General features: G+C 37.6%; 1 protein-coding gene across 8 annotated transcripts in view; it reads left to right on the plus strand.

Annotated features, from left to right (window-relative positions):
* The window catches only part of NSD2 (nuclear receptor binding SET domain protein 2), a 103,946-nt gene that overhangs the window by 44,502 nt on the left and 35,793 nt on the right, over positions 1–23,651 (plus strand). For all 8 annotated transcript variants that reach the window (XM_087737883.1, XM_087737886.1, XM_087737882.1 and 5 more), the window contains exons 3-6: positions 11,729–11,894; positions 17,152–17,318; positions 17,688–18,179; positions 23,168–23,312. In XM_087737883.1, the coding sequence (XP_087594009.1) occupies positions 11,729–11,894; positions 17,152–17,318; positions 17,688–18,179; positions 23,168–23,312 (970 nt within the window). The remainder of the gene's footprint in view (positions 1–11,728; positions 11,895–17,151; positions 17,319–17,687; positions 18,180–23,167; positions 23,313–23,651) is intronic.

Genomic DNA, 23,651 nt, shown 5'->3' on the forward strand with positions numbered 1-23,651 from the left:
TCACAGAGAAAAACCTGTTCCAGCCAGCTCCATTATATCTGATATCTGCATAATGGTACAGTACCTTTCCCAGTGAATGGCAAAGATTTAGAAACCCAGTGAGGGTAGAACAGCAGCAGTCTGAGGATTATTGGCTGCTTTTTATGCTTCTGTGCTAACTAAATATAGGAAGACAGGGACCACTGAAGGCAGTGACGTTGCTCTGATGCTTGCATCTAATTGGTAGAGATGAGCAGAAACCAGCAAGTTCCCTCTGTAAGACTGGAGACCTTTGCTCATCAAATGTTTGATTATCCTGTTATAGATGTTACAGCCAGATCCTGAGGTGACTTGTTTTGTTTTAATTTCAAAAACAGTAAAAAAGAAAAAATAAAGTCAAATAAATGCATCTTTTTTCAGGAGGAGGACTTGCTTGATTGTTTCTCATCATTGGTTATTAGGAATTCCTAGTTGAGTATGATTACCGAGCTTGTCATAAAATGTGCAGCTGAACTACCACAGGAGTCAGGATCTGTATTTGTAGAGTAAAAGGAACTCAATTGCTTTTTCATTTTTTAATAGGCTGTTCTTGAGGTATTAGATCCTGTCTTCAGGCAAGTGATAACACAGGCTGTCTGGCTGATGTCATCAGAATCCCAAAAGAGTAGGAGTAACCCTAAAATTCTCTTCTAGGTGATTCCTAGAGGAATAACTTCTTATCCTTTTTGGAAGTCTTCCTGAGCTACTGTTTTGCGTTAGGCATTAGTAAAAGATTGTGTTTAGCTACACCTCGAAAACTTGTTTGTGCTAAGCAGCTCACAATGTGCAGCAGTAATTGTTACTTTGGAACTTTAAATTGTTTGTTCTTAACGCCTCATTGGAAAAGTATCTTAAAGAACTACTTGTAGGTTAAGAAGCACCAAAAAGCATACAGCATCAAGACTATACTGGTTTGGGGGGAGATGAGAAGCAGTGAGTATTCTCAGAGTGGCTACAAAGTTAATTACATAAAGCTTAAGTATTTGTTCAAGGCTCTCCATACTAGACTTCCAGTTCTTGTATGTAAAAGTGGCTGAATTAAGTACGCCTTCTGCGTAAAACTGTCGTCTCAGTATGTAATATGTAAATACATTTTTTTCTCTCTCTTCGTAAACACATTGGTGGAAGAATCCAAACCAAATATGAAATAATATCTTGAAGTGATCATAAAAGTGCTATATAAGAATAGCTCTACCAAGTTGGATCAAGGAGCCGTTTAATGCAGCACTTCAGCTTGGCTGTGAGGTTCAGTGGAGGATGCATAATGGTGGAATACATTCAGCCTCCAGCAGTTTGTGACTCAGAAGTTTCTAGAGCTGGTGGCTTTGTATTTAATTGCTGTAGATGGCTCAATTCATGGAAGAAGACCTCAGTTTCTTTTTGAGCCAGTGTGAACTTCTTGTATGCATGACATTAAGTAATAGAGCAGTAGAGCAGCTCTTTTTCCTTTTCAATTTGCCACCTACTTGTTTCACCTGATTCTCTCATAACACTAGAAGTAGGGATCATGGACAAACTTCTCTATTATTGATAGTTGTATAGATTTCTCACAAACCTGCTCAATTTTTAATTTCAGCTTGAAGAGTCCTAGGGCATTGTTCCACATATGGGAGCCATTCCAGAATGTTACTTCTTGTTATTATCCTTTTTCTGAACTGTGATGCGTTTGCATTCTGCTGTCTCTTTTTTGAGAATGAGGGACCAGAACAGTACAGGACGCTCAAGATACAGATGTCATGTGGATGCATACAGTGGCATGTTAACGATTTTCTATATTGTTCTCAATTTCATTATTTTTCATTATAAATAATACTTAGTGTTTGATTGATTCTTGACTGCTTCTGAACACTGAGCCAGTTTTCTGTGGGAAAGAGCTGACCAGATGTAATCTAACTCAAATTGGAAGAATGTCAGCAACTGTTGTATTGTTTCATACTCATCTTTGGTTTGTGCATTCCAGGACTCATTTTATTTTAGTCTTTTGGGCGCTATGGTGGACATGACAGATCAAATAAAGTGGTGAGCAGGCCATCTTCTGGAAGAACGAACTTCCCTTTACGTCTCAACAGCAGATTGTGTGCCATAACACAGTTGAGAGGTTAATGATACTTTTTTGATTTAATTGTTTTTTTAAGTTGACCAGACTTATTCTCAGTCGTTGCGCTGGTGGTGTCGTGATTTAAATTAATACTGTCATCTCAGCATCTCCTCTTCACGTTGTATTGACCGTTACCAGTTGGTGTGGCAAGGAATTAGCTTGTTTTCACTGCTTTTCTGCCCAAGATATGGTGAAGCCTTTCTGTTGCTCTGCTCAGTGTTCTGCTTCACCAAAATAATGCATGTCTAAATTTTGTATTTAGCTGAGAGTTAGATCTACAGTTCAGGGTTATGTTACTTGGATGGGTTTACAGGCAGATTTTTGGGAAACTTCAGTGATCTGTACCAGATGTCATTTCTGGCCCTTGAAGCCCCCTTTTGTAGTAACCTTTAGGCAGAGTAGCGAAAGCAAAATATTTTGATCTGTCTTGGAACAGTGATATCAGGCTCCTTTACAAGTTTCCTTGTTCTGGAGTGGATTTCATGTAGGGCACATGAACTTTAGGAGCTCCAAAAGAGGTCTTTGTTCACAGACACTAATTTTATGTTTGTCTATTACCATGTTTCGTTATCCTCCTATTATAAATAAATAGGTCCAACTGGGCTAACATTTATATTTCTGCTTTTTGTGAATACCCGAAGTACCTACAGGAGTTGTTCTCTTGTGCATCATAAAATGGGCAGTAGCTAAAAGTTTAAGTTGTCAATAGTAAGGAATTAATTCCCTTCTCAGAAAGACAGTTCATAAAAATGCTTTACTTTGGAAGCCCAGTGCAAGAGGGAAAACTGGATCTTGCACAGGCATTTGTTAAACAAGCCCTGCTGCACTTGTATGAAGAAGGGAAGTGAATCTGTAGCCTCATAGCAGCAACTAATGCTAGAAAAGCTTGGGTTTGTTTCTTTGTTTTGTTTGTTTTGGTAAATAAATAGTCAAGTGGAGTATATGTTGAGGATGCTTGTAAATGCAAGAATGAAGTAAAATTATTTGGGGTCTTAGTTCTTGTGGAATTGATAGCACTTTGATCATGTGCTTCATGATGTTTTACTGCAACAACTGCCCTGGTTTAATATTTGTATGGGGTTGGGGCATTTCTGGTTGGGGTTTCCCAGGTTTTCTGTACATCCTTACTGCTGAAAATAAGGACTGTTTGAGGAATATGCTTCAGCATTGCCAAATCAAGGTAATGTCTGTCTATTTAGGTTTTTTGGTTTCCCCCACCACCACCCACTTGCCCCTAGGCTAATTAACCACTTGGTACAGTTTCTTGAATTTCATCTCTAGACGAGGAGGACCTACTAGGTATACATAACAACACAACCTGGATGGAAACCTCTTGTGCCTACTTTTAGGTATGGGGTTTCATTTTAAAGGTCTAATCTCAAAGGCAAAGTAGTACTTGGACTATGTCAAATTGTTGGTTAACTAACAGAGTTTGCCCATGCCAAATCAGCATTTGTTCTATTTAAGCCTAGACAGCTTCTTTCAGAAGTGTTCTTGTTGCAAAAACGTGTAGAGATAAGTATCTGCCTTCACCACAAAACAGTGTTCTGTAATTCTAGTTGCCTGTTGGCAGTATTATCTGGGCTTGGCTTTTTCTGTTTTCTACCAAGAATATTGGGATTCAGAAGATCTACCCGTGCTATCTTGGATGTTTGTGAGCTACCAAGAGGAGGCTATCTGTCAAGAAAGTGTTTTGGGAAAACTCTTTCCTATGGAACTCTATGAGGGCATAGAAGAGCACTAAGGATAAGGCCCTGATAGAGATTCTGACCTTGAAAGTATGTGAAACCAGTGTACGTGCAGATAACAAAATACATATGGATATGGCATTCTGAAAATCTGTAGGTGTGTTGAGATGATTTAGCTTTCATTCTGTTATCCTGTGTGAAATTCATATGGAAATTATTCAGAAGTAAGTGTTTTCCATGCCAGACTGCCTCATGGCTTTACAGTTACGCTTTTCCAGACTTGTGTAGCATCTCTCATCCGCGCTGTCTTATATACCCAGATACCGCATCAAAAGTTTAAACTTTTGAGGGTGCGTGAAGGTTAGAGAAGTTGGATATAGGCAGAAATCTTTTTCTAATATTCAGTATAAAAGAAGGTTTCATTCATTCTGATCAAGCCTTATCTAATTTAAATTTCTGAAACATGGAACCTTTCAATAATAAGCCAGTAACTTAAAATTTAAGAGGTCATCTAAATGTAAATGCAGAGGTTCAGTAAAGCAGCTGAAAGAAACTGCTCTCCACATTTTTAAGAAAGATCGAGGGTTGGGAATTGTTCCAGAACTTGCATCTTACTGGATCTATCTGTGAATGATTGAATCTGTTTCTCTTCAACCCTTTACTCTGAAAAAAGGGTTGTATCCTAGTTACTAAAATACCATGTTAAGTTTATTTCTAAAGTACTTGCTCATATAGTGTTTGTGTAAAGGAAGATTGCTGATTTGGATAGACAGATTTGTTTTTAAATGTAAAAGCATCTTTAAAAACTTTCTGATCTACTGGAGACTTGCTAATGAGGGAACCAAAGCCAGAAAAAAGAATTGAAATGTAACCAGGAGTTTAGTGGTTGATTTGAAATACAAATTGGAGCTTTTTTCTTGTTTTAAAATCCATAATCTACATTATGAATGCCTGTCTAAACTTAAATGGATTTTTATTGTGTTCTGCTTGTTTTCCCTCTTGGAGGGGAGGGTCCTGCATGGTGATATTCAACATGCTGTCCACAAACTGCGTTAGATGAGTTTGTGGAAAGAAATGGAGGAAACAAACCTATTGTCACAAAACTTACGTTTGGTTTCAAAGAGCCTCAGCCAGCACAGAAAAGTTTTCAGGGGATCTGCAAGTAGAGCTGTGTGATTTTCTTCAGCATTTTTTGTCCTCTTGCTTTATGCTTTACCATCTAAGCACATTGAAGACAAATAAATAAATCCTGGTTGTGGCAGGAAGGGTCAAACCTAGTGTCTTCTGCAGTTTGATTGTTCAGACTGCCAGATTTGACCCCCTTTTAGTAACAGAAGAGAAGAAATAAGTGGTTAGTAATAGAAGAAAAGATGACTTGAAGAAATACATTTAATGTAATTGCTCTCGAAATTGAATTTGTAAGGTTTTAGTTAAATCTCTGGCTTGGTATAAAACAATTAGAAATCTGAAAAACTAACAAACCAGCCCCCAGTATAGTTTGTTCATTGTTTTTGTTTTGTTCTGGACTTTTCATGTCCTCTTCCCCCTCAGTCTTTACCTCACTGCACGATATAATGCGTGTTTTATGAGGACGTGGCAGATTTAATGGTGCAGAGGTTGATGCAGTGGCCTCTTGAGGGCTGCAGTCTTTGGATGCTCTACTGAAGTGTCCCTTTCTGTTTTACTGAAGTTGGAACACAAAACTTTGCCAACTCATTGCTTCTTTCTTCATGTTTCCTCATCCTTTTCCATTTTGTAGTAACAATTCAGCATTTTCTCTTAATCTTCTTGCGAGGCTCTGGTTTACTCTTTAGTCTCCTGCCTGAAACATTCTCTCTGTAGGCAGTGGTTTGCTGAATATGTAATTACACAGCATTCTTCCATTAGATAATAAACAAGACTATAACAAGACAAAGTGGAAAAACTTATTTTTATTCTTAATACGTTCAGTTACTTGTGGTTTACTATCTAAATATACTCCCCCACATCCCAGAAGGTGGGAGCTATTTGGATAAACATAGGTCCTCTAAGGACTTGTCCTTCTGGGATAAACAGATTTACTATAACGTGTGAATTAAAATCTTAAAAATAAAAAAAAGAAGAAAACACTAAGGCAGTTATGTTTGTGAGGATACTGTATTTTTATAGACAGAATGATTAGAATGAGCACTGGCCATTTCTTAACAGACTTAAGTTGTCAGCCTTTTCATTTGAAGCAATAGTGTATATTGAGGGTTTTGCACAGATTTTAATCAGCTGTAGTTGTAATTTTTTGTTTTGAAGTGATTTGACTTCATGAGATTTTTGTCCTCAGTCACAGAGTGAGAAGAAGCCGTTTCTCTGTCCTGAATGACAGGACATCACTCATTGGGAAAGTAGCTGCATCCCTCCATTCCTTTGCCTGAAGACTGAATGGTGATTTGTCTTATGTCAAATGAAATTCCTGAATATTTCAGGAAGCAAGAACTTTCTTAAGAACGTAATCGTGGTGGTGGTTTTTCAAGGAAGAAATGTTTGGAACCATTGTCCTATTACATAGTTTGTTTGCTTGTTTATAGTGTCCTCAATCATTGGTGAATTCAAGTGACAGAACAATATTACAAAAATAATTTTTGTTCTGTTGCTCCCTTTTTCTCCAGACAAACCTACCACCTCTACTGAACCTCTGAAAGGAATGAAGTTTGTTCTACAACTGCTTCCTTAGTTCACTATCTTTCCTGATAGAGAGGCAAGAGAAGACAAAACATTTTTACTTTTATTTTCATTACATAAGTCCATGATAGAAAATAGGAGTATTAGTGGATGAAACACGGCACAAGTAGATAGCAGGACCAGAAAAATACATGGTTTTGGTCAGCAAGCAATGTTATCTTTTCCATAGTGAAGAAACACATTTGACTGTCTTAAGTTTGTGTGTTCTAACTTTTGATTCAAAGTACACTTTAATTGCATGTATTCTGTTTAGGGACCTTGATTATTTTGGTTTAGTTTCGTTGTAATGCTAGTAGATTGGTTTTTATTCTGCCGTGCAAGCGGACCTCCAGCAATCTGTGTTTGTAGCATGGCCTTCTGTTACAGTGTGGTCCAGTGGAAGTTGTTTGATACGAGGTGGAACTGAATTGAAAATGAAAACAGAAAAGGAGATACCAGCTATCTGCAAGTTGTTCAATACATACTTCCCGGTTATGTTACACAAGAGGAGAGCATTTGCTGTCTTTGCTTGTCTTAACTGTTCTCTTTTTTGGTCCAATATTAAATTCTGGTGGTGTATTATTCTTCACCAATTCTCAACATTGTTCTCGTCTAATCCCTTTTTGACAATTTACAGTTAGATGAAGGTTTTTTTTAATGATTTCTATAGCTTTCCAAGTTTGTATAGTGAAATAGTAGCTTTTTGATGCTTAAGGTAATTTGCAATAATTTGGGGGGGTTATCATTCCTTGCACATGTGCATATATACACAAAATAGATAATATTAGTAGTATCTCTACCACTGATCACTTTAAAAGGGATAAAGTTATCTCAGTCTGACACCACCTCGTAAGCCTTCTAGGTGTTTTTTAAAAAAACTACCTTTTCCCTTTGTTTACTAAACACTCATTGTGGTGTTTTCATAACAGAGTCTCCAGACAAACCCAAAGCTCTCAGTGCAGTAAAGATGGTGCCCTTAAATGCATTTTTCTTTGGTCATTTTAAGATAGTTTTAAGCTTTGAAATTACTCATGGTGTGTTCTTGTCTCATCATGTTCATTAGTCAGACCAGAACTAAATGGAAACTGATCAGCTTCTTTTGATCAGGTGTAGGCAAATTTAATTAAATACCAATGTTTTCTATGGCCAAGCCACTTCTTTGGGCTGGTAGAATGCTGACAGCAGCGTCATAAATTCTTGTCAATCTGCCTGTCACTCATCACTTAGGAAAGTGCTGAGAGAAATGACAAGCAAATCTGTGAAATGTTAAGGGAAGAAGAAAGGCATATTAAATTTTCTTTTCTTCTTTGGTCCGTCTCAGCTGTTGGCCCAGATGAGTTTTTAAGGATGTTGGTACTCTCCAAGGCATAATTGCTCACAGAAAAACTCAGTTGCAATAAGAGAATTATTCCATTCCACACTCCATGCCTGCCTAGACAAAATAAACTTAAAATCCGTCTAGCTGCCTTTCAGAGCAAGTGTTCCATTAGGATACTAATCCAGAAAGCCAGGAATTTCGATGTCTGCCGTAGTGAGCAGTACAGAGCCTGTCAAATGGCCTGTCTGGTCAGTGTTAGGACTGGTCTATGTGGGAGTCATCACCTGCTCACCCAGGCTTTGATTGCCCATTTATGTAACTTCTCTGCAGTCTAGTGTTTGAAAGGAGGAAAAAAAACCCTGCAATTCCTTCCCAAAGTAGAAAAGAGATACCATCATAAGCTGTTTCCTTCTTCTGTTTAGCATAACTGGTTTAAAGTTTAGGACTAAGGTGGCTGAGGTGCTAGTTATGTCAGAGGCTGCAGAGCTTGCCTGTAATTAAGGAAGGAGAGGGAGAGGAAATTCTGCGACTAAATGTGTATGCGTTTACTTCTGTCAAAACTGCAGTAAAAGATAACGGGATGGGGCATACGCATAGCAGTCCAGACTTATTTAGCAATGACAGCAAGCAACGACTGTTCTGCAGCACAGAAAGCCCGACAGGCTTTACTTTGTTGACGTTTATGGGTAGGAGAACTAGTTAGCAATGAGGACAATATCAAGAAATAAAAAGTCATCAAAAAGATGCAAAGAGCCAAAAATTGAGGGGAAGGTATTTTAAAATAGTTTGATTTTGTGTAACCTTCCCTTGCTTTACAGTTGTGCTCTACACCAGGAGTCTGCCATCTTAATTTGCTTGCCTAGGTATCATCACAGAAAGAACTGATCAGCTGTTGCAGGAGGAGGTATTCCCTGTCTTCTGGTGCGTTCACACAGACCACCAAAAGTGCGCTTCCAGTCCTGCTTCTCCATCTTCCACCGGTTCACAGTCAGATGCCCTGTTCTGTCTGACTACATATCGTTAGGAATCAAAATTTACTTAAACAACAATTCCTGTTTTCTTCTGGAGGAAAAAAGCCTGCAAGCCAAATTACTTTTTTTTTATACCACTTTGTAACTTGAATGGTGATTTCCTATTCTTAAAAACTGCAGAGAGTACAAGTGTCTCATAAAGAAGCTCCAGCTCTCATCGTATGAGAACATAGATGCCATAAATAATTAAAAAAACCCAACCTGGATACTAAAGCAAAATCTATGCATATGGCTGCCTTCCAGTATCTAGCATTTTCTGATGTTTTTAAACAATTTAAATACTTAAGCATTTAATGCTATGCTGGCGGTTTGCAAAAATGTTTTTGAGAGGAAGTTTTAAAGAGACTGTTGATGTCGTACAGCTGCTTGTCTCGGAAGTACATGCCAGGAATTTCACCTCACTGTTTACTGTTGAGATACCTATTAAATAGATCAGGGTCATTTCCAGAATGAGAAAGTCAAACTAAAGTGGAATGATGTGGGAAAGTAAGATGGAAGTGAGCAAGTTCATGGTGATATTTTCGATAGGTTTTTAAATAACCTCACGTGAGAGCTCTTAAGAAAATTATGTATATAGGATTCTGTGCTGTATTTTGCCATTCTTTTAAAGTATGTGCATTTTATCAATAAAAAAACCCCATAAATACAGCAAGCATTGTATAGATAAACCTTGCAGGTTTTATCAGAGCCTGTCATTTTCAAGTTTTTTATCCTGATCCGGTATAGTAAAAGAATTCTGGGCATATTTAAAAGCTGTGAAGTGCTTGTAGATACATTGAAATGCGATACTCACCCCTGTGCTGCCACTCCTTTTAGATTATGCTGCAATAAGAAGCACTGCTAGAGCCTTTTCATTATTCCAGCCAGCTCCCTCTCAGATTGTAGTCATAAATCTTTGCAGCTTAGTTGCACTTTCTGAAAAATACAGGGACTCATAAATTAAAAATGAGATTCAGAATCCTGAGTAACTTTTACATTTCTGAAAAGTTAACTCATTGAAAAATATTTTTATCCCACCTACTTAGTTTAAGTGCTGAAGTCAGTTTGTGTGCGTTAGGATAACGTTTTTCCGGATCCGTTCTCGGCATATATATTTTTTAATTTTTAGCTTTTAAGCATAACTTTTCATGTCATGTTTAACTGCTAGAAGGAGCATTTGATTTTTCACATCTGCTTGGAATCTTTGAGGTCCATTGAGACTGCTGGACTTGAGGCAAGCTCAGTGGGAGGGGTTTTCTGACAGTCTTACAGAATCCTTAGAGAGCCAAAAACCTTGAGACATGGCTCTCGCTGGAGGCACATGAACCAAGACTGAATTCATCAGAAAAGCTGAATCACTGGATGAGTAACTGTCCCTAACAATCAGATGACATAGCATCGTGTGTGTTTACCAGGCATAGCTTTGAAAGCTTTGAGGAAAGGAGTGTCTGAGTACATTAAGCTTTAGGTTTTTTGATTGGATGTACCTCTATGTTTGGGTTGCAAAAAAATCTCTATGCTGTTGCAGCACATCAAAGATTTTTGTTGTTTGTGTTTGTAAAATAATGTGTAATTAGTTATGGTAGTATTCTCTGGATTTAAAAATCTGTACAAGGTAACCTGATCTACTCTGATTCAACATAATGCTCCAAATACTTGTTTTGCATTTTAGATTTCTGGTTTAACAGTGTTCTTTCTTTCTTCTTGCCACTTTTAAGTAATAAAAACAGAATTTTGCTCCAGCTCTAACATTAAATCCACTGAAAACCTGAAGCTCCAGTCCACCTTCTGTATATTGAGCTGGTTCTACACAAGATGAACAATATAACATGTTGCATATAAATTTAGTACTAGAAAAATGAAAAAGCAAATTAAAAATATGTGATTTTTTTTTTTTACAGACATCTGTAATGAGACACATTCTGTGCTTTCTTACATCCAGAGTTAGTGCTCACCTAGATAAAGGCGTTCGTTATTTATATGAAATAGAACAGATGAAGCCAAAAAGACAAAAATGTAACTAACTTCATGAAATGGTTTTAGTTGCTGAACTTTGTTATGATGCAGTAAAAATGTGTGTCTGTCATAGGGGAAAACAAAACTCCCTTGTAGTTAAATCTATCCCTTGAAGTGGAAATAGTTCTGTAATTGTTTTCCAGTAGCTAAAATCGCTTTAGAGCACCAGCTGAGCACTCACAAACTTTTACTGCTAGAGCTGGAACAGAAAAAAAATCTTGCAAAAGGGTGTGGGGAAGGGTTCATGTCACAAATTCTCAGTATGTAAAAAGACAGCTGAAAGATGCAGAATCTGGGGTTTCTTAACTGGTTATTTATGTAGTTTCTATTCAGACATAAAGACAGTATTTCAGTCTAGTCTAGTTTGGGATTTTTTTATTTTTTTTAAATCTAAGAACACATTCGTGTGTGTAGCGCTTAACTTGATTAATAATATTCAGTACAGATGGAGGTTGGCTCTTCCACATCTACATCCAGCGCTCAGTTAATGTGTTTGAAATTAAAGTAAGCCTTCCTGATAGTCTCTCAGCAGTTATTCAAAAAGATAAAGGCAAACCACAACTTACTTGCCAATATTTCTAACTAAAACCAAAAACATAAATGGAACTTGGAATTTTTTTGCTGTGAGACAACAAAAATTATGACTTAAAAGTTTTTATTACACATGAAATATTATTCTTTGTCAGCAAACATGATAGTTTTTTATTCTGGTGAGCTATTTATTTCCCTCCTTCTATTACCACTGTGTGTTTTTACATATGATGAGAATGTTTAAATAGAATATGAATGATAGATTGTTTATTTTTGTGTTCTAATTAGTAATCCTAGTGCATATCTGAAGAAATATGGTGATAGGTTGTTTTTTTTTCTTCTTTTTTTATCTTTTAAGGCTCCTGCTAAGAGAGATCCAACTCAAAGTACCATCAAAGAAGACAAAGTCCATCTGTTGAAGTATAATATAGGAGATCTAGTGTGGTCAAAAGTGTCTGGTTTTCCATGGTGGCCGTGTATGGTTTCTGCTGATCCTGTTCTCCATTCCTACACTAAACTAAAAGGTATGTCCGTGATGCTACAAACATCCAGATTTCTTCAGGTTTGCATAGCCATTATTTTGGGAAAATTCTGTTTTTCATTTTATCTTTTCAGTTGTATCAGTAACTGAATCAGCTCCTTGTTGTCAAGAGGAATGTTAAAATCATGTAAACACTATTCTTGAGCATGTAGCAGACGGAGCTTTTTTTCCACTGTGTCTTTTAAACTCTGAACATTCTCCAAAAGATATCAAAATTGTGATGTATGAAACTGTGTGGAGTCTTATTAAAAAAAAAACTATCTGATAGTACTTTCCATTGTTTTTATGGAGATACTTGGAGAGTTATATGGGCTAAAAATTTTATTGAAAGCTAATGGGAATTAAATACCCCTGATGATTCTGCTTTACTAAAAGCAATCCATAATTCAAGCAGCTCAATTTTTTGTGATTCATAGAATCAATGCTGTTATCTACAGACTACATTAGCTGATTCTAAATGCAGGGACTACCAAGTGTTAATGAAGTTTTTAAGTAGGAATCTGTACGATTTCTTAATCTCATTTGCAGCTTTGTTCTCTGTTCTGGTACCTGAAACTTTTGAGGCTTATCTGTGCTGGTTGTAGAATGAAAAAGTAATACAGGTTGGAAAAGACCTCTACAAGTCATATGGTCTCCAAGTTAGAGCAGGTTGTTCAGGGCATTGTCCAGTCAAATATTTAATGTCTTCAAGGATGGAGACTTTACAGCCTTTCTGGGCAACTTGTTCCAGTGACTGGCAGCCATTACGGCAAGAAGACTTTTCCCTTTATCTAGTTGAAATTTCCTTTTTTTCAACCTGTGTCCATTGCCTTTTGCATTAGCACTGTGTGATTCAGGTTGATTAGGCACAATTGGCCCTTGGTGAGTCTGTGCTGGTTATTCCCAGATCGCTTCTTGTCTTTCATGTGCCCAAGCACATTAGCCCCATAATCTTGTAGGCAGAGAGCAAGCTAGTCAGCCTAGCTTGTAGTTCCCCAGATTGTTCTTGTTTTTCTTGAAGATAGGTGCAATGTTTGCAATGTTTGCCTTTTTCCAGTCATTGGGTATCTCCCCTGATGGTTGTGACCTTTCAGAAATTATAGAGATCGCCCTTGCAATCACACTGGCCAACACCTTCAGCTCCTTCTGAGGCATCCCATCTGGTCCCGTAATCTCATAGATGTCCAATTTGATTAAGTGCTCCCTGACTTTTTCTTAATATGCTGTGGGTAGTGCCTCAGTCTTGCAGCCGTTATCACTAGCCTAAGGGACCTGAAGGCTTGGGGGCAGATGTTACAGATGAAAAAAAAAACAAGCAAACCAAACTGAGGCAGAGAAGGCATAGAGCACCCCAGCCAAAGTACCAAAAAAAGTAGTACCTCCTACTACCAAAGTAGGAGCACATACATAACTTTGTTTTGATATTTATGCTTCTAAATACTTTCATGTATTTTATTACATCAAGTGAAAGTATTGGCTTCTGTTATTATGAACAGAGTAGGGCATTTACTTGTCACTAGAGATTTCAGTAACTCTGAACTATGTATTTCCAAGTCTGGAAAAGGAGTGGTTTTGTGCTTTTGTTTTTATGGAGTTTTCAAGGGTTGCATTGAGAACTTGGAAAATGGACTAGAATATACATCTAAAATTTGCATTGGAATTACAAATTTCCAACATGGAGGGACTGTAAACATGTAGGATTGGAAATCAGAATAATCTTGATACTTTGGAGGTGTGATCTGAAAAAAAATGCAATTCAGTAGGAGTAACTGTTGGATTTTTACAGTGGTAGGTGACCAAGCTGAGAAATGAGTGGAGAGCTGCATTTTTGCAGAAAGGAATCTGAGAGTCATAATAACACTTTGTAGTTTTCTCTGCAGAAAGACCAAAGTCACGCTGACATAAATTAATAGTGCTGCTTATAAAAAGCATGAAGTAGATCCTTTGCTTTCCCAGCAAATGGCCTCAGCAGGAGTACTTTGTTCATTTCATCCTGTTTGGGCCATCTCACTTCAAGAAACATGGACCAAACAGAAGGTTCTGAGGACAGCATGAACAGAAATCTCGGAGTCTGCCTGCATGGGTAGACTGAAGGAACTGGGGCTCTTTAATCTGACAAGGAGGAGCTAAAGGAGAACCCAGTAACTGGCCTTACTTAAATAACTTAAGTTACATGCAAAGAAGAAAAAGCATAAACTTTTCTTGTCCTGGGAAGAAGAAAGCTTAGTAGCAGTGAATATTTCAGCTACATATTCAGAAGAAATTGGAAGGGATAAAGATAGCGAAGCATTGGGGTGGATTGCCTGGAGAAATGGTGTGATCTCATTCATAGGAGGTTTTTAAGGACAAATTGAATGAGGATCTCTAGGATTATAGCTAGACTCAACGTTGGTAGTATACTAAATGGCTTCTTGAGAACCCTTTCAAGCATTCATACAATAGCTAGAATGGTTATTATAGACGCCTCAGACAAATTTTTCTTGTAGCAGTCTTTCAGAGTTTCGATCAGGCAGTCCCTGTGATTGTAGTCTTCCGATTATTAGGTCTATTATGAGATAAAGAATTGGATTTTGAGAGAAATAAAGCTGTTTATTTGTTCCTAACTGAATTAGGAGCTTGAAAATTCTGCTCCTTGAAAGGAGCAAGCTTTATGCTTCATTATCAAGAACCTCTGTGGTAGCTTTTTATGAGAAACTATAGCAATAGATGTAGTGAAAAACAATGTCATATGTCTGAATGCAACCTGTGGAGTACGAACAGAAAGAAGGGCCCACATACTTTGAGATGTTAACTTCCATCCCTTTGAAGTAATATGGATGATGGTCATTTCTGATATTTGCTCTGGAGTTGGCTTGGGGCCTGCCTTTTCCTTCAGAAGGTTTGACTAGGTCTGGGCAGCCATCATAACTGATAAATGCGCACTGATGTGCATATTTCCATCAGGATGTATTTCCAGTCTTACATTATTTTCCACCTACCATTTACTATGGAGGCACTGTCAAAAGTCTCCTATTCCAAACAGAAGAGTTCTTTTACCTGGGAGTTGTAGAATTACTCAGCTAGGTCTCTGTATTTCTCATTTCTAGGATTAGGATCAACAGTGTTTATAAACAATCTGAATTTCTGCATGCTAATACTTGATTTCATCATTCCAGCTGATTAGGCTTGAGAAAAGTTTGTAACTTTCGACTTTCGGGATGTACACTTTCACATAAGAAGGCCCATACTGAGTCAGACTACAGCTCCATCTCATTCAATATCCTGTCTCTGACTGTGGTCAACCACAGGTGCTAGGGTACAGAAAAAGGCAAGTAATAGTGGTGGGTCCCCCTAACACTCTCCCAAACCTTCAATAACTAGTGGTTCCAGGATTCTGTGAGCCAAAAATTATGTCTTTGTATATAACAACCCTTAATGAATTCCATGATTTTATCCAGGAGCATTGATACGAATTCAGCCCACAGAAGATATCTGAAGAGTCACAAATAGGTTCAGTGATTCTAGTGGTAGGCGCTATTATTTCAACTCCTTAATTAGGCAGTTACAGCTGTCCAGCGTTATATTGTAAAAGGAATAGAGTGTCTGTGTCTGCTTGGAACTGGGCTGATGGCTGCTCAGAGGCAGATCTTTACAGGTGGTTGTAAATGTAGTCTGTGCCATCTGTCTGCAGCTAGGACATCCTGGTAAAATACAAAAATTATCCTTTATTTAATCATAGACAGATTAAGTCATCGGAGCTAAGTAGTCCCTAGTTAAGCAACATTTTCTTGAGGAGGACAAAATAATTACTATGTGAGGGAATTGCTCCTGACTGCATTACTGGAACGTGTATTAGACTACTGGATTGGATGTGTGATGTATACAGTCCCAAGACCTTTTCCTATGCCATTCCTCTAGATTCTCATATCTGATCTCAAATGAGTCATTATTGTTCTCATAGCTCTCATGTATGTTTTACATACATACATATATATCTAATAGTTAATAAATATACATATATATGTAATGGTTAATAAAACTTACGCACATACCATTAATTAGGTTGATTTCATATTACTGTTCCAGATGCCACATCTTGAGACACGATCAAGCCCCTTTAAAAATAACTATTGGATGAGTAATTACGAAAAGAAAGTTCTTTCTAGGTCTAGAAACCCCAGTAATAATAGTGCATGAAGCAATCAACCAGATGTATTTGCTGATTAAGGTTGAAGACATGCAGTGTATGAATAACCTAGTTTGAACTGTGACTGTTACTTGTTCTTACTGGTTAGACATCTTCCTCCCAGACTACATGTTAGACAAACTAATGTGGTGACACCTTGAAGAACCATAGATACTGGAGGGGGAGGGGGGAGTTGTAATGTTTTTTTTTTTTCCTAGCAGGATTGAATTTACAAACACAAAAGTGTAGGTTGTCACAGTTACAACCCTTTCTATTTTTAAATGGGACCCTAATTTGAACACTTAGACAACAACTCTGTGAGTTTTAATGAGGGAGATGCTAGAGGATGTCTTAAGTCTCATTCTCTTACCTCTCTGCCTTTTAGAAGTTCATTGTTAACTGTGAACTCCTTGGTGAATTTTTAAGGTGGTGTCTTCCCCCTTCACTGTAGAATAGCGAAGATCTTTAGAAGGGGAAGGTTGTATGCCTGTATTTTACTACAGTGAGGCAGTATTCCTCTTTACAATCTCAGAAGAATGAATGTTTCTTGTCTAGGTTTCAGAATTGTTCTCTTATCTTCCTTCTCTCCCTTTCACAACCCAAATCCTTTTCATTTCTTGCTTTGATTCCTTAAAAGCTTGGTTAAGATGAAGTTATGATTGCAAGTGTTAAAAAACTAGCTGAAGTATGTGTTTCTGTTCAAGAATATTAAAAGAGAAAGTTTAGGCGAATCAGAGGTGAGACTGAGTGCACAGGCTATCCAAGCTTTGGAAACTTTTTCAAATGTAGCATTTTCAGAAACACCCAGGCATACGTGTAAGTTAATATACGTGGAAAGCACTGACAGATGATTGTAACCTTAAGTTAATTTAGCAAAGCATATTCTTGTTTGGAATTAAACTATTGAGCTTTTGTGTCAAACTTCATAGATTATAGCTCAGAGACTTTAAAGCCAGTTAAGTGTGTTTTTGAAAGGTTAACGAGTTGTACTGTGCTTCTGTCATGGTAACTGTAGCAGCTTACAAAAGACTTCACGTCTGAAAGTGCGGAGAACAACCTAAGTGGTATCCTAAATACATTCATTTTTAATTTTCAGGACAGAAAAAGAGTTTTCGTCAATATCATGTTCAGTTTTTTGGAGATGCCCCAGAGCGAGCCTGGATATTTGAGAAGAGCCTTGTGCCCTTCAAAGAAAAAGACCAGTTTGAACAATTATGCCAGGAAAGTGCAAAACAAGCCCTCACTAAAGCCGAGAAAATAAAGGTAAGAGGCTACCAAGTCAGGCAAGATTTGCAGCTTTCTATTTTACTGTTACAGGTATGTACAGATACAAATAGATATTCTAGAAAGCTTTAAAGACAGCTTTTTTTACAGAGGCTTGTAGTCCTATATTTCACTTACAGATGCAAAGAATGAGATGACGTACCGCTGTTTGTTACTTATTAAAAATGAGTACTCTTCTGCTTTGTCATCGATTCATGCGTGGTATCAGTACTATTAAATGCAATTCCATTTCAATGTCTGAATTATAATTATACATTACACTTAGTCTCTTGGAATTGTTTTGTGTTAATGTTGGCGTTTTGTAATCAAAAGTGGGGAAATTTCTCACACTGTTGTCTTATTTTCCAGATGTTAAAGCCTGTTTCAGGGAAGCTGCGGCCACAGTGGGAGATGGGTGTTAAGCAAGCAAGTGAAGCAGTAGGCATGACAGTGGAAGAACGGAAGGCCAAGTACACCTTCATCTATGTTAGGGACAGACCTCATCTTAATCCTCGAGTGGCAAAGGAAGTTGGCATTGCTGTGGAACCATTAGAGGAGCTAGATGAGTCATCTTACTCAAACGAAGAAACCACTCAAAATCTGAAATCGATGAAGGAGTCTGGCATTCCTAACAAGAGGAGGAGAAGGACATCAAAATTGTCTGCCACTGATGATATGCAAGAAAGCAGTCAGTCGGGGACTAAGAATACTACTCCTCAAAAGTCATCTGAACAGGCAGAATCCAAAAGAGGGATAGGCTCCCCTCTCAATAGAAAGAAAACTCCAGCATCTACTCCGCGAAGCAGAAAAGGCGATGCAGTATCTCAGTTTTTGGTCTTTTGTCAGAAGCACAGAGATGAGGTTAGTCTCTTTTAACTGTTATTGTTGTTAATTGCCTTTTCTCATTTCTGTACTTAAAGAAACTTCTGTACTTTAATTGACAAAAACTAGTTGTTACTGTAGAATCCATAATGCTCTGGGCTTGACAAGGTATGCCTACATCCAATCTCAGTCTAGACAGGAAAGGAGAAAGAACAGAATGTAGATCAGCAATTTAAACAAGATAGTGATAATGCCATTATACTTTAAGCATAAGTCATGTTAGTATCTTCCTACATAATCTAATAGTCCTTTGTATTAGCCATAATTTTTTAAATGTATGTAAAATATAGTAGATATTCATACATACGCTCAGGCAAATATAACAATGGTTATGCTGGCAATCTGTTTGTAGTTAGCTTATATGTTCTTTCTGAAGATGTGGCTCAGTTCCTTCGGTGTGTTCCCTTGCCTTTGAACTCAAAAACTCCATTTACCTACCTAGAATCTTTTGCTGAGCTTCAAAAGAAGCTGGTTACCACAGCTTGTGAAAATTACTGTTGGTATGCAATCTGCCGGGACAGAAACTAGGTCCTCTTGAGAGGATTACACTCCAAGACAAGGTAGAATAAATAAATACCTTAATATCAACATTTTTTAGGAAGACTGCTAGAAGTATAAAAGCAGTACCGCTGTTCTAGCTCATTACTTTAAAATCATGACCATCATTTTTCTTCCTCACAACCCTCTGCTCCATTTGCAGTACAATTCCATGCACTGAAAGAGCCTGAGTTCTCCTGTTTTCTTGTGGTTGTACTGTTCCATAATACCCACAGAAGGACCAGAAAGTTAGTGGTGACTTTGTCACACTCTTTAGCTGCTGAATGGTTGGCTTCGTTATAGGATATTTGTGTGAGAAAACATTAATAGATATGAACTTCATAAAGAAAAATTGAAAAACAGATTCTGTTGTATGGAAGTCAATTAGTTGTGTTTCAACTTAGGATCTTTTTAGATCATTGCAACTTAAGCTAATATTGAGGCTGAAAATTAACAGTGTTACACATACCTTTTAGTTGCTTTGGTTAAATTGAGAAAAGCATTGGCAGTTTAGTTTGCTGCCTTCAGAAAGGAAAGGGTTTTGTAGCCAGACTCTTAAATGTAGATTTTGACATATTCATTATGAAAAGCTGCATGGGTAAATCATCTGTCTCATGTTCGAGAGACCGGAGTTCTGTTTCCAGTTCTTCCATAAGTCGCCTTGTGTCTTGTATAGCAGCAAGGGGGAATTTCCTTGGCCTTTAACGTAGGTGGCAAGAAGTCTTGTGCAATATTGAGAGACATGAAATTACTTCTCTGGAAGAAATGAGATTATTATGATTGGTTTTATGGACTCTTAGCCAAACATATTTTACCACAGAAGAGACATGCTGAGTCTCTGATGCTATATTTCTATTTTCTGTGCCAGTTACCAAGCTTCATTCCCTACTATGGTTATACTGTAATTCTCAAATTAATAGATGGAAAATATGAAGACTATTACAATATTTGACCTTGAGGAACTGCTTTGTCTTCAGTGTCATTTCAGGAAACTGAAAAACTTGCATAAACTTGAAAATTACACTGATGATAGCGGCTAATGTTGCACAGAGTTTTAAGTAGAAGGAAGTAAGTTGCAAAACATTACATATATTTAGAGAGAGGACATCTTTAGGCACTGGAACAGGCTGCCCAGGGAAGTGGTTGAGTCTCCATCCCTGGAGGTATTTAAAAGACAGGTAGACGTGGTGCTTGGGGACATGGTTTAGTGGTGGACTTGGCAGTGCTGGGTTAACGGTTGGTCTCGATGATGTTAAGGGTCTTTTCCAACCTTAACGATTCTATGAGTCTATGTACTATTTCTGCCTACAATACCTTTGACTATTATGATCTATCAGTCATGAAAACCCAAATCCACCTGATTGTGTGACCTACTCTAGTAGGTACAGAAGCACTTCTGTGTGTAGAACGGAACTAGGTTACAAAATCGGCAGATACCAGGTAGCTGCAGATAACAGTCCCTCTAACTGATGAGGGCAGTAGAACTTGTCTTTCCTTTCTCTTGATTCAAAGTTAACTGGCAAAGTGGGGAAGTACCATTTTAGATATTCATGCTTCTTGCACAGAACCAAAGTTACCTCAGTTTAGTTAACACTTCCAGCCTGTCATGTTGCTTTTAAAATGGCAGTTTTGTGCCTTTGGTGGAAGGTGGAGATTGTATCCAAACCAGTATTCGGAGTTTCCCCTTCCATTAGGCTTATCTGGTTCAATTTGCATGGTTTGCTTTCCATCCAAGAGTTTGCTTTGTTGCTGTTGTAGATTTTCTGATGCTTTAGAAGGAGTGAGAACGTTGGCTAAAAAACAGACGTGGTTTTGAGCTACTTGTATTGGGGGCATTTGAAAGTTTAGTGTATGGCTACTTTAGTATTTGCATGTAGAAACTTAGAAGAAAGGAAAACTATGGATCCAGAGAGGCTCTCTGGCCCCCAGACTTGGGAAGGTATGGAAGTGAATGGAGAGGAATGACTGAAGACTTCTGTTCTGGGGCCTCTAATAATCACGAGCTCTCTTAAAAGTAGAGCCGTTTCTGCTGTGTCTTGCTTGGAGTCCGGCTTTGTACGGTAGTAGGATTCATAGATCAGTTTGATTTTATTAATTATTACTTTTTGAGTTACTTTTTCTGGGGAGAGGAGAGTGAGGAATAGTTGAAATTTTTAGAAATGAGTGATGGCTGCTGGAAGACTGGATGAAATGCTGGAAAATGTTTTTAATGATTTAAGAGGCATGCTTCCCTGAGGGAGGCGTTGAAAGCTCAGAGCATTTTCATGGCTGTAGTGACGCATTAAGTATTTTGTGTTGTTACCAAAGAAGTAAAGATGTATTTTGTACTATTGGCATTCTTATGCACTTCCTCTGTGAAGTATAACCATAGTAATCATTAGAAGGGAATGTCTGACTTGAGATAAAGGTATCGTTCAGTGAGAGGCAGACAGCTATATTGTTTATATTAATTCATTGATTTGGGCCTTGAGTCTGTTTTGAGGTAAATTAAGAAATAATTTTGCTAGTAGGGTTTACAATTGAAGATATCTGCATGCGTAAAGAGTTGTTGAACATCAAGACAAATAAAAGCAAAGGTAATAAGCTTTGCTTGGATGAGCTAGGATGTCCCTGGTCTAATTACCATGTTTTCCACACCTATAGTGATATTAATTCCCAGAGCCAAGAACAGATCATCCATGTGTTCTGTAGCATAGTTAGACTTAGAACAAATACCTGGGAGAAGTGCATGATTTTCATGTACATCAAGATACCCGATACATCATTTCCAGTATGTATGCCAGGATTGAGTATTACAGTATGAGGACTTTGGAGAAGATTGCTGGGCATTTTCCGTGGAGGCCTTCTTTGCAAGGATCCCTTAACTGTTAAGAACCATGAATGTCTTTTGCTGTCATTTCACAGTGCTCCTAGTCAGCTGAAAGTTGTTTTTATTCATATTTTGGTGGGACTGGAGGTGATGTTAAATTGTATCTCATTTGTGCGAACAAAGCTAGTTATTTCTTAGAGAATTAAATAACTCTGTGCCCTGGTTGAGCACAATGAAATACACACTTAGTGGCAATGGTCAAAATTGATGCTTATTTCTTTTCCTAAATAAGTGAGATGGGGGGAGGGGGGTGTATCTTGTGGGTCTATCTCCATTCTCCCCTCAATAACTTTTTTGACGTTGTTGGATTATAATCAAACTTTGAGTAGAGGCCTCCAAAGGTAGTTCTATTCTCCAAGCTTTATGCAGATGGGTTATGCCAGGTAGAAGCAAGGGAACTCTTAGTACTCTACTAGGGGAAAAATTACAGCATGAATTTCCCTACTAGATACTGAATAATTCCAATGGAAAGACGGTACGACAACTATTCCAACCCCTAGAGAAGCTTCAGTCTTGTATCTTGTTTGACAACAGGAAATGCAATTTTAAGACACTAAGTTCTAAGAAATTAGGTTTAATCATTTCCACATATCACAGAAAATTTGTATTTTCTGTTCTGTTGAATGGTGTTACTGTTTGAACGCTTAGCTTTGGCCTAGTTTTTATTTTACTCTATGATTTTGGGGTATTGGTTGCATCACTCCCGTAACAGGATTTTGGAGAATGCTGGGTAATGAGATGGGAGGGGTTGTTTTTAAAGCTACTGTTTCATTTCTGTAGACCGTACAATCTTAGAGCTTTCTGACTTCTATGATTAATCAAATCTGGTTTTCCTTAAGTAGAAGTATGAGAATACTGAAGGAGTTTGGGAGCATTTTTTCTTTGTTTTTCATACTGGATTTTCTGTTTGTGTTGAATAAACTTCTAGAAACTCTCCTAAATTCCATGTTGATGGCTGTTATGTGTCATGCTCACATTATTAAGAAAAGATGCACAGCTTTTTGAGTTCCTAATTTTCATATACGTAGTATAAAGTGATGAATTAATACAGGAAAACATTGCATCAGATGCCAGCTTGTGTAAATCTCTCTGCTAAGATGGGTGTAATGAGCTCTGTGTTTAATGAGTTCTCCTATGAATTGATGGATGTCTTTGCAGGCAAGCATATATTCCAATATTGCGTGTCTGTCTTTTGTGGTATAGATTTAAACTTCATCAAGAAATAATACAACATTTTTTGAATTACCACAAGACAAGATTTACACTTACTCCATTTTTTGAATGTTAGAAGGCAAATAGACACTTCCAAAATTATTCTTAAGCCTTCTGAATATGCTAATAGATTTTTTTTTTTTTTTTTTTTTTTTTTTAGAGAGAGACAGAGAGAGAGAAGTGGTTATTCAAAGAAAATCTGGATACAGAAGGTTTTAATCTAGTTCTGTCTACAGCAGAAATGTTAGATAACTTGTTTGTATCCAGTTTTCCAAAGCAATAGAAGTATGTACGCCATTCTTTTCAATGGTCACCTTTTTTTAATACAACCGTATTTCTGCATGTATAGGTGGTTGCTGAACATCCAGATGCTTCAAGTGAGGAGATTGAAGAATTGCTCGAATCGCAGTGGAACATGCTTAGTGAAAAACAGAAAGCTCGCTATAACACAAAGTTTGCCATAGTGACCTCTCCCAAATCTGAAGAAGACTCTGGTAAACGTAAAACTGTGCTAGTGTACTCTAACTAAATTTGATATACATAGTGGTGTTAAACTAAGCACATATTTGAGACCTGTAGGGAAAACAGCTTTCACTGTTTTCCAGTTTTAATTCTTGGTGTTTGTGCCAATAGCAAAGGAATGCCAATGGTTACAATAAACGCAACCCATGAAGTCTACATTTCTTGATCATTGTTCTGAAAAGTTGTTATATGTAAACCTTCTGCTGTTTAGAGATTGCTGATTTCTCATTCTTCTTCTGCCCATAAGCAGCTGCCATTGCATCCACTGCCTGTTACAAGTGGATGGTGGGAAGGGAAGACGAAGTGTTACT

Source organism: Nipponia nippon, unplaced genomic scaffold, assembly GCF_047370975.1.
Source record: "Nipponia nippon isolate SJK-2023a ecotype South Korea unplaced genomic scaffold, ASM4737097v1 scaffold_6, whole genome shotgun sequence".
In the NCBI taxonomy this organism is placed as follows: domain Eukaryota; kingdom Metazoa; phylum Chordata; class Aves; order Pelecaniformes; family Threskiornithidae; genus Nipponia; species Nipponia nippon.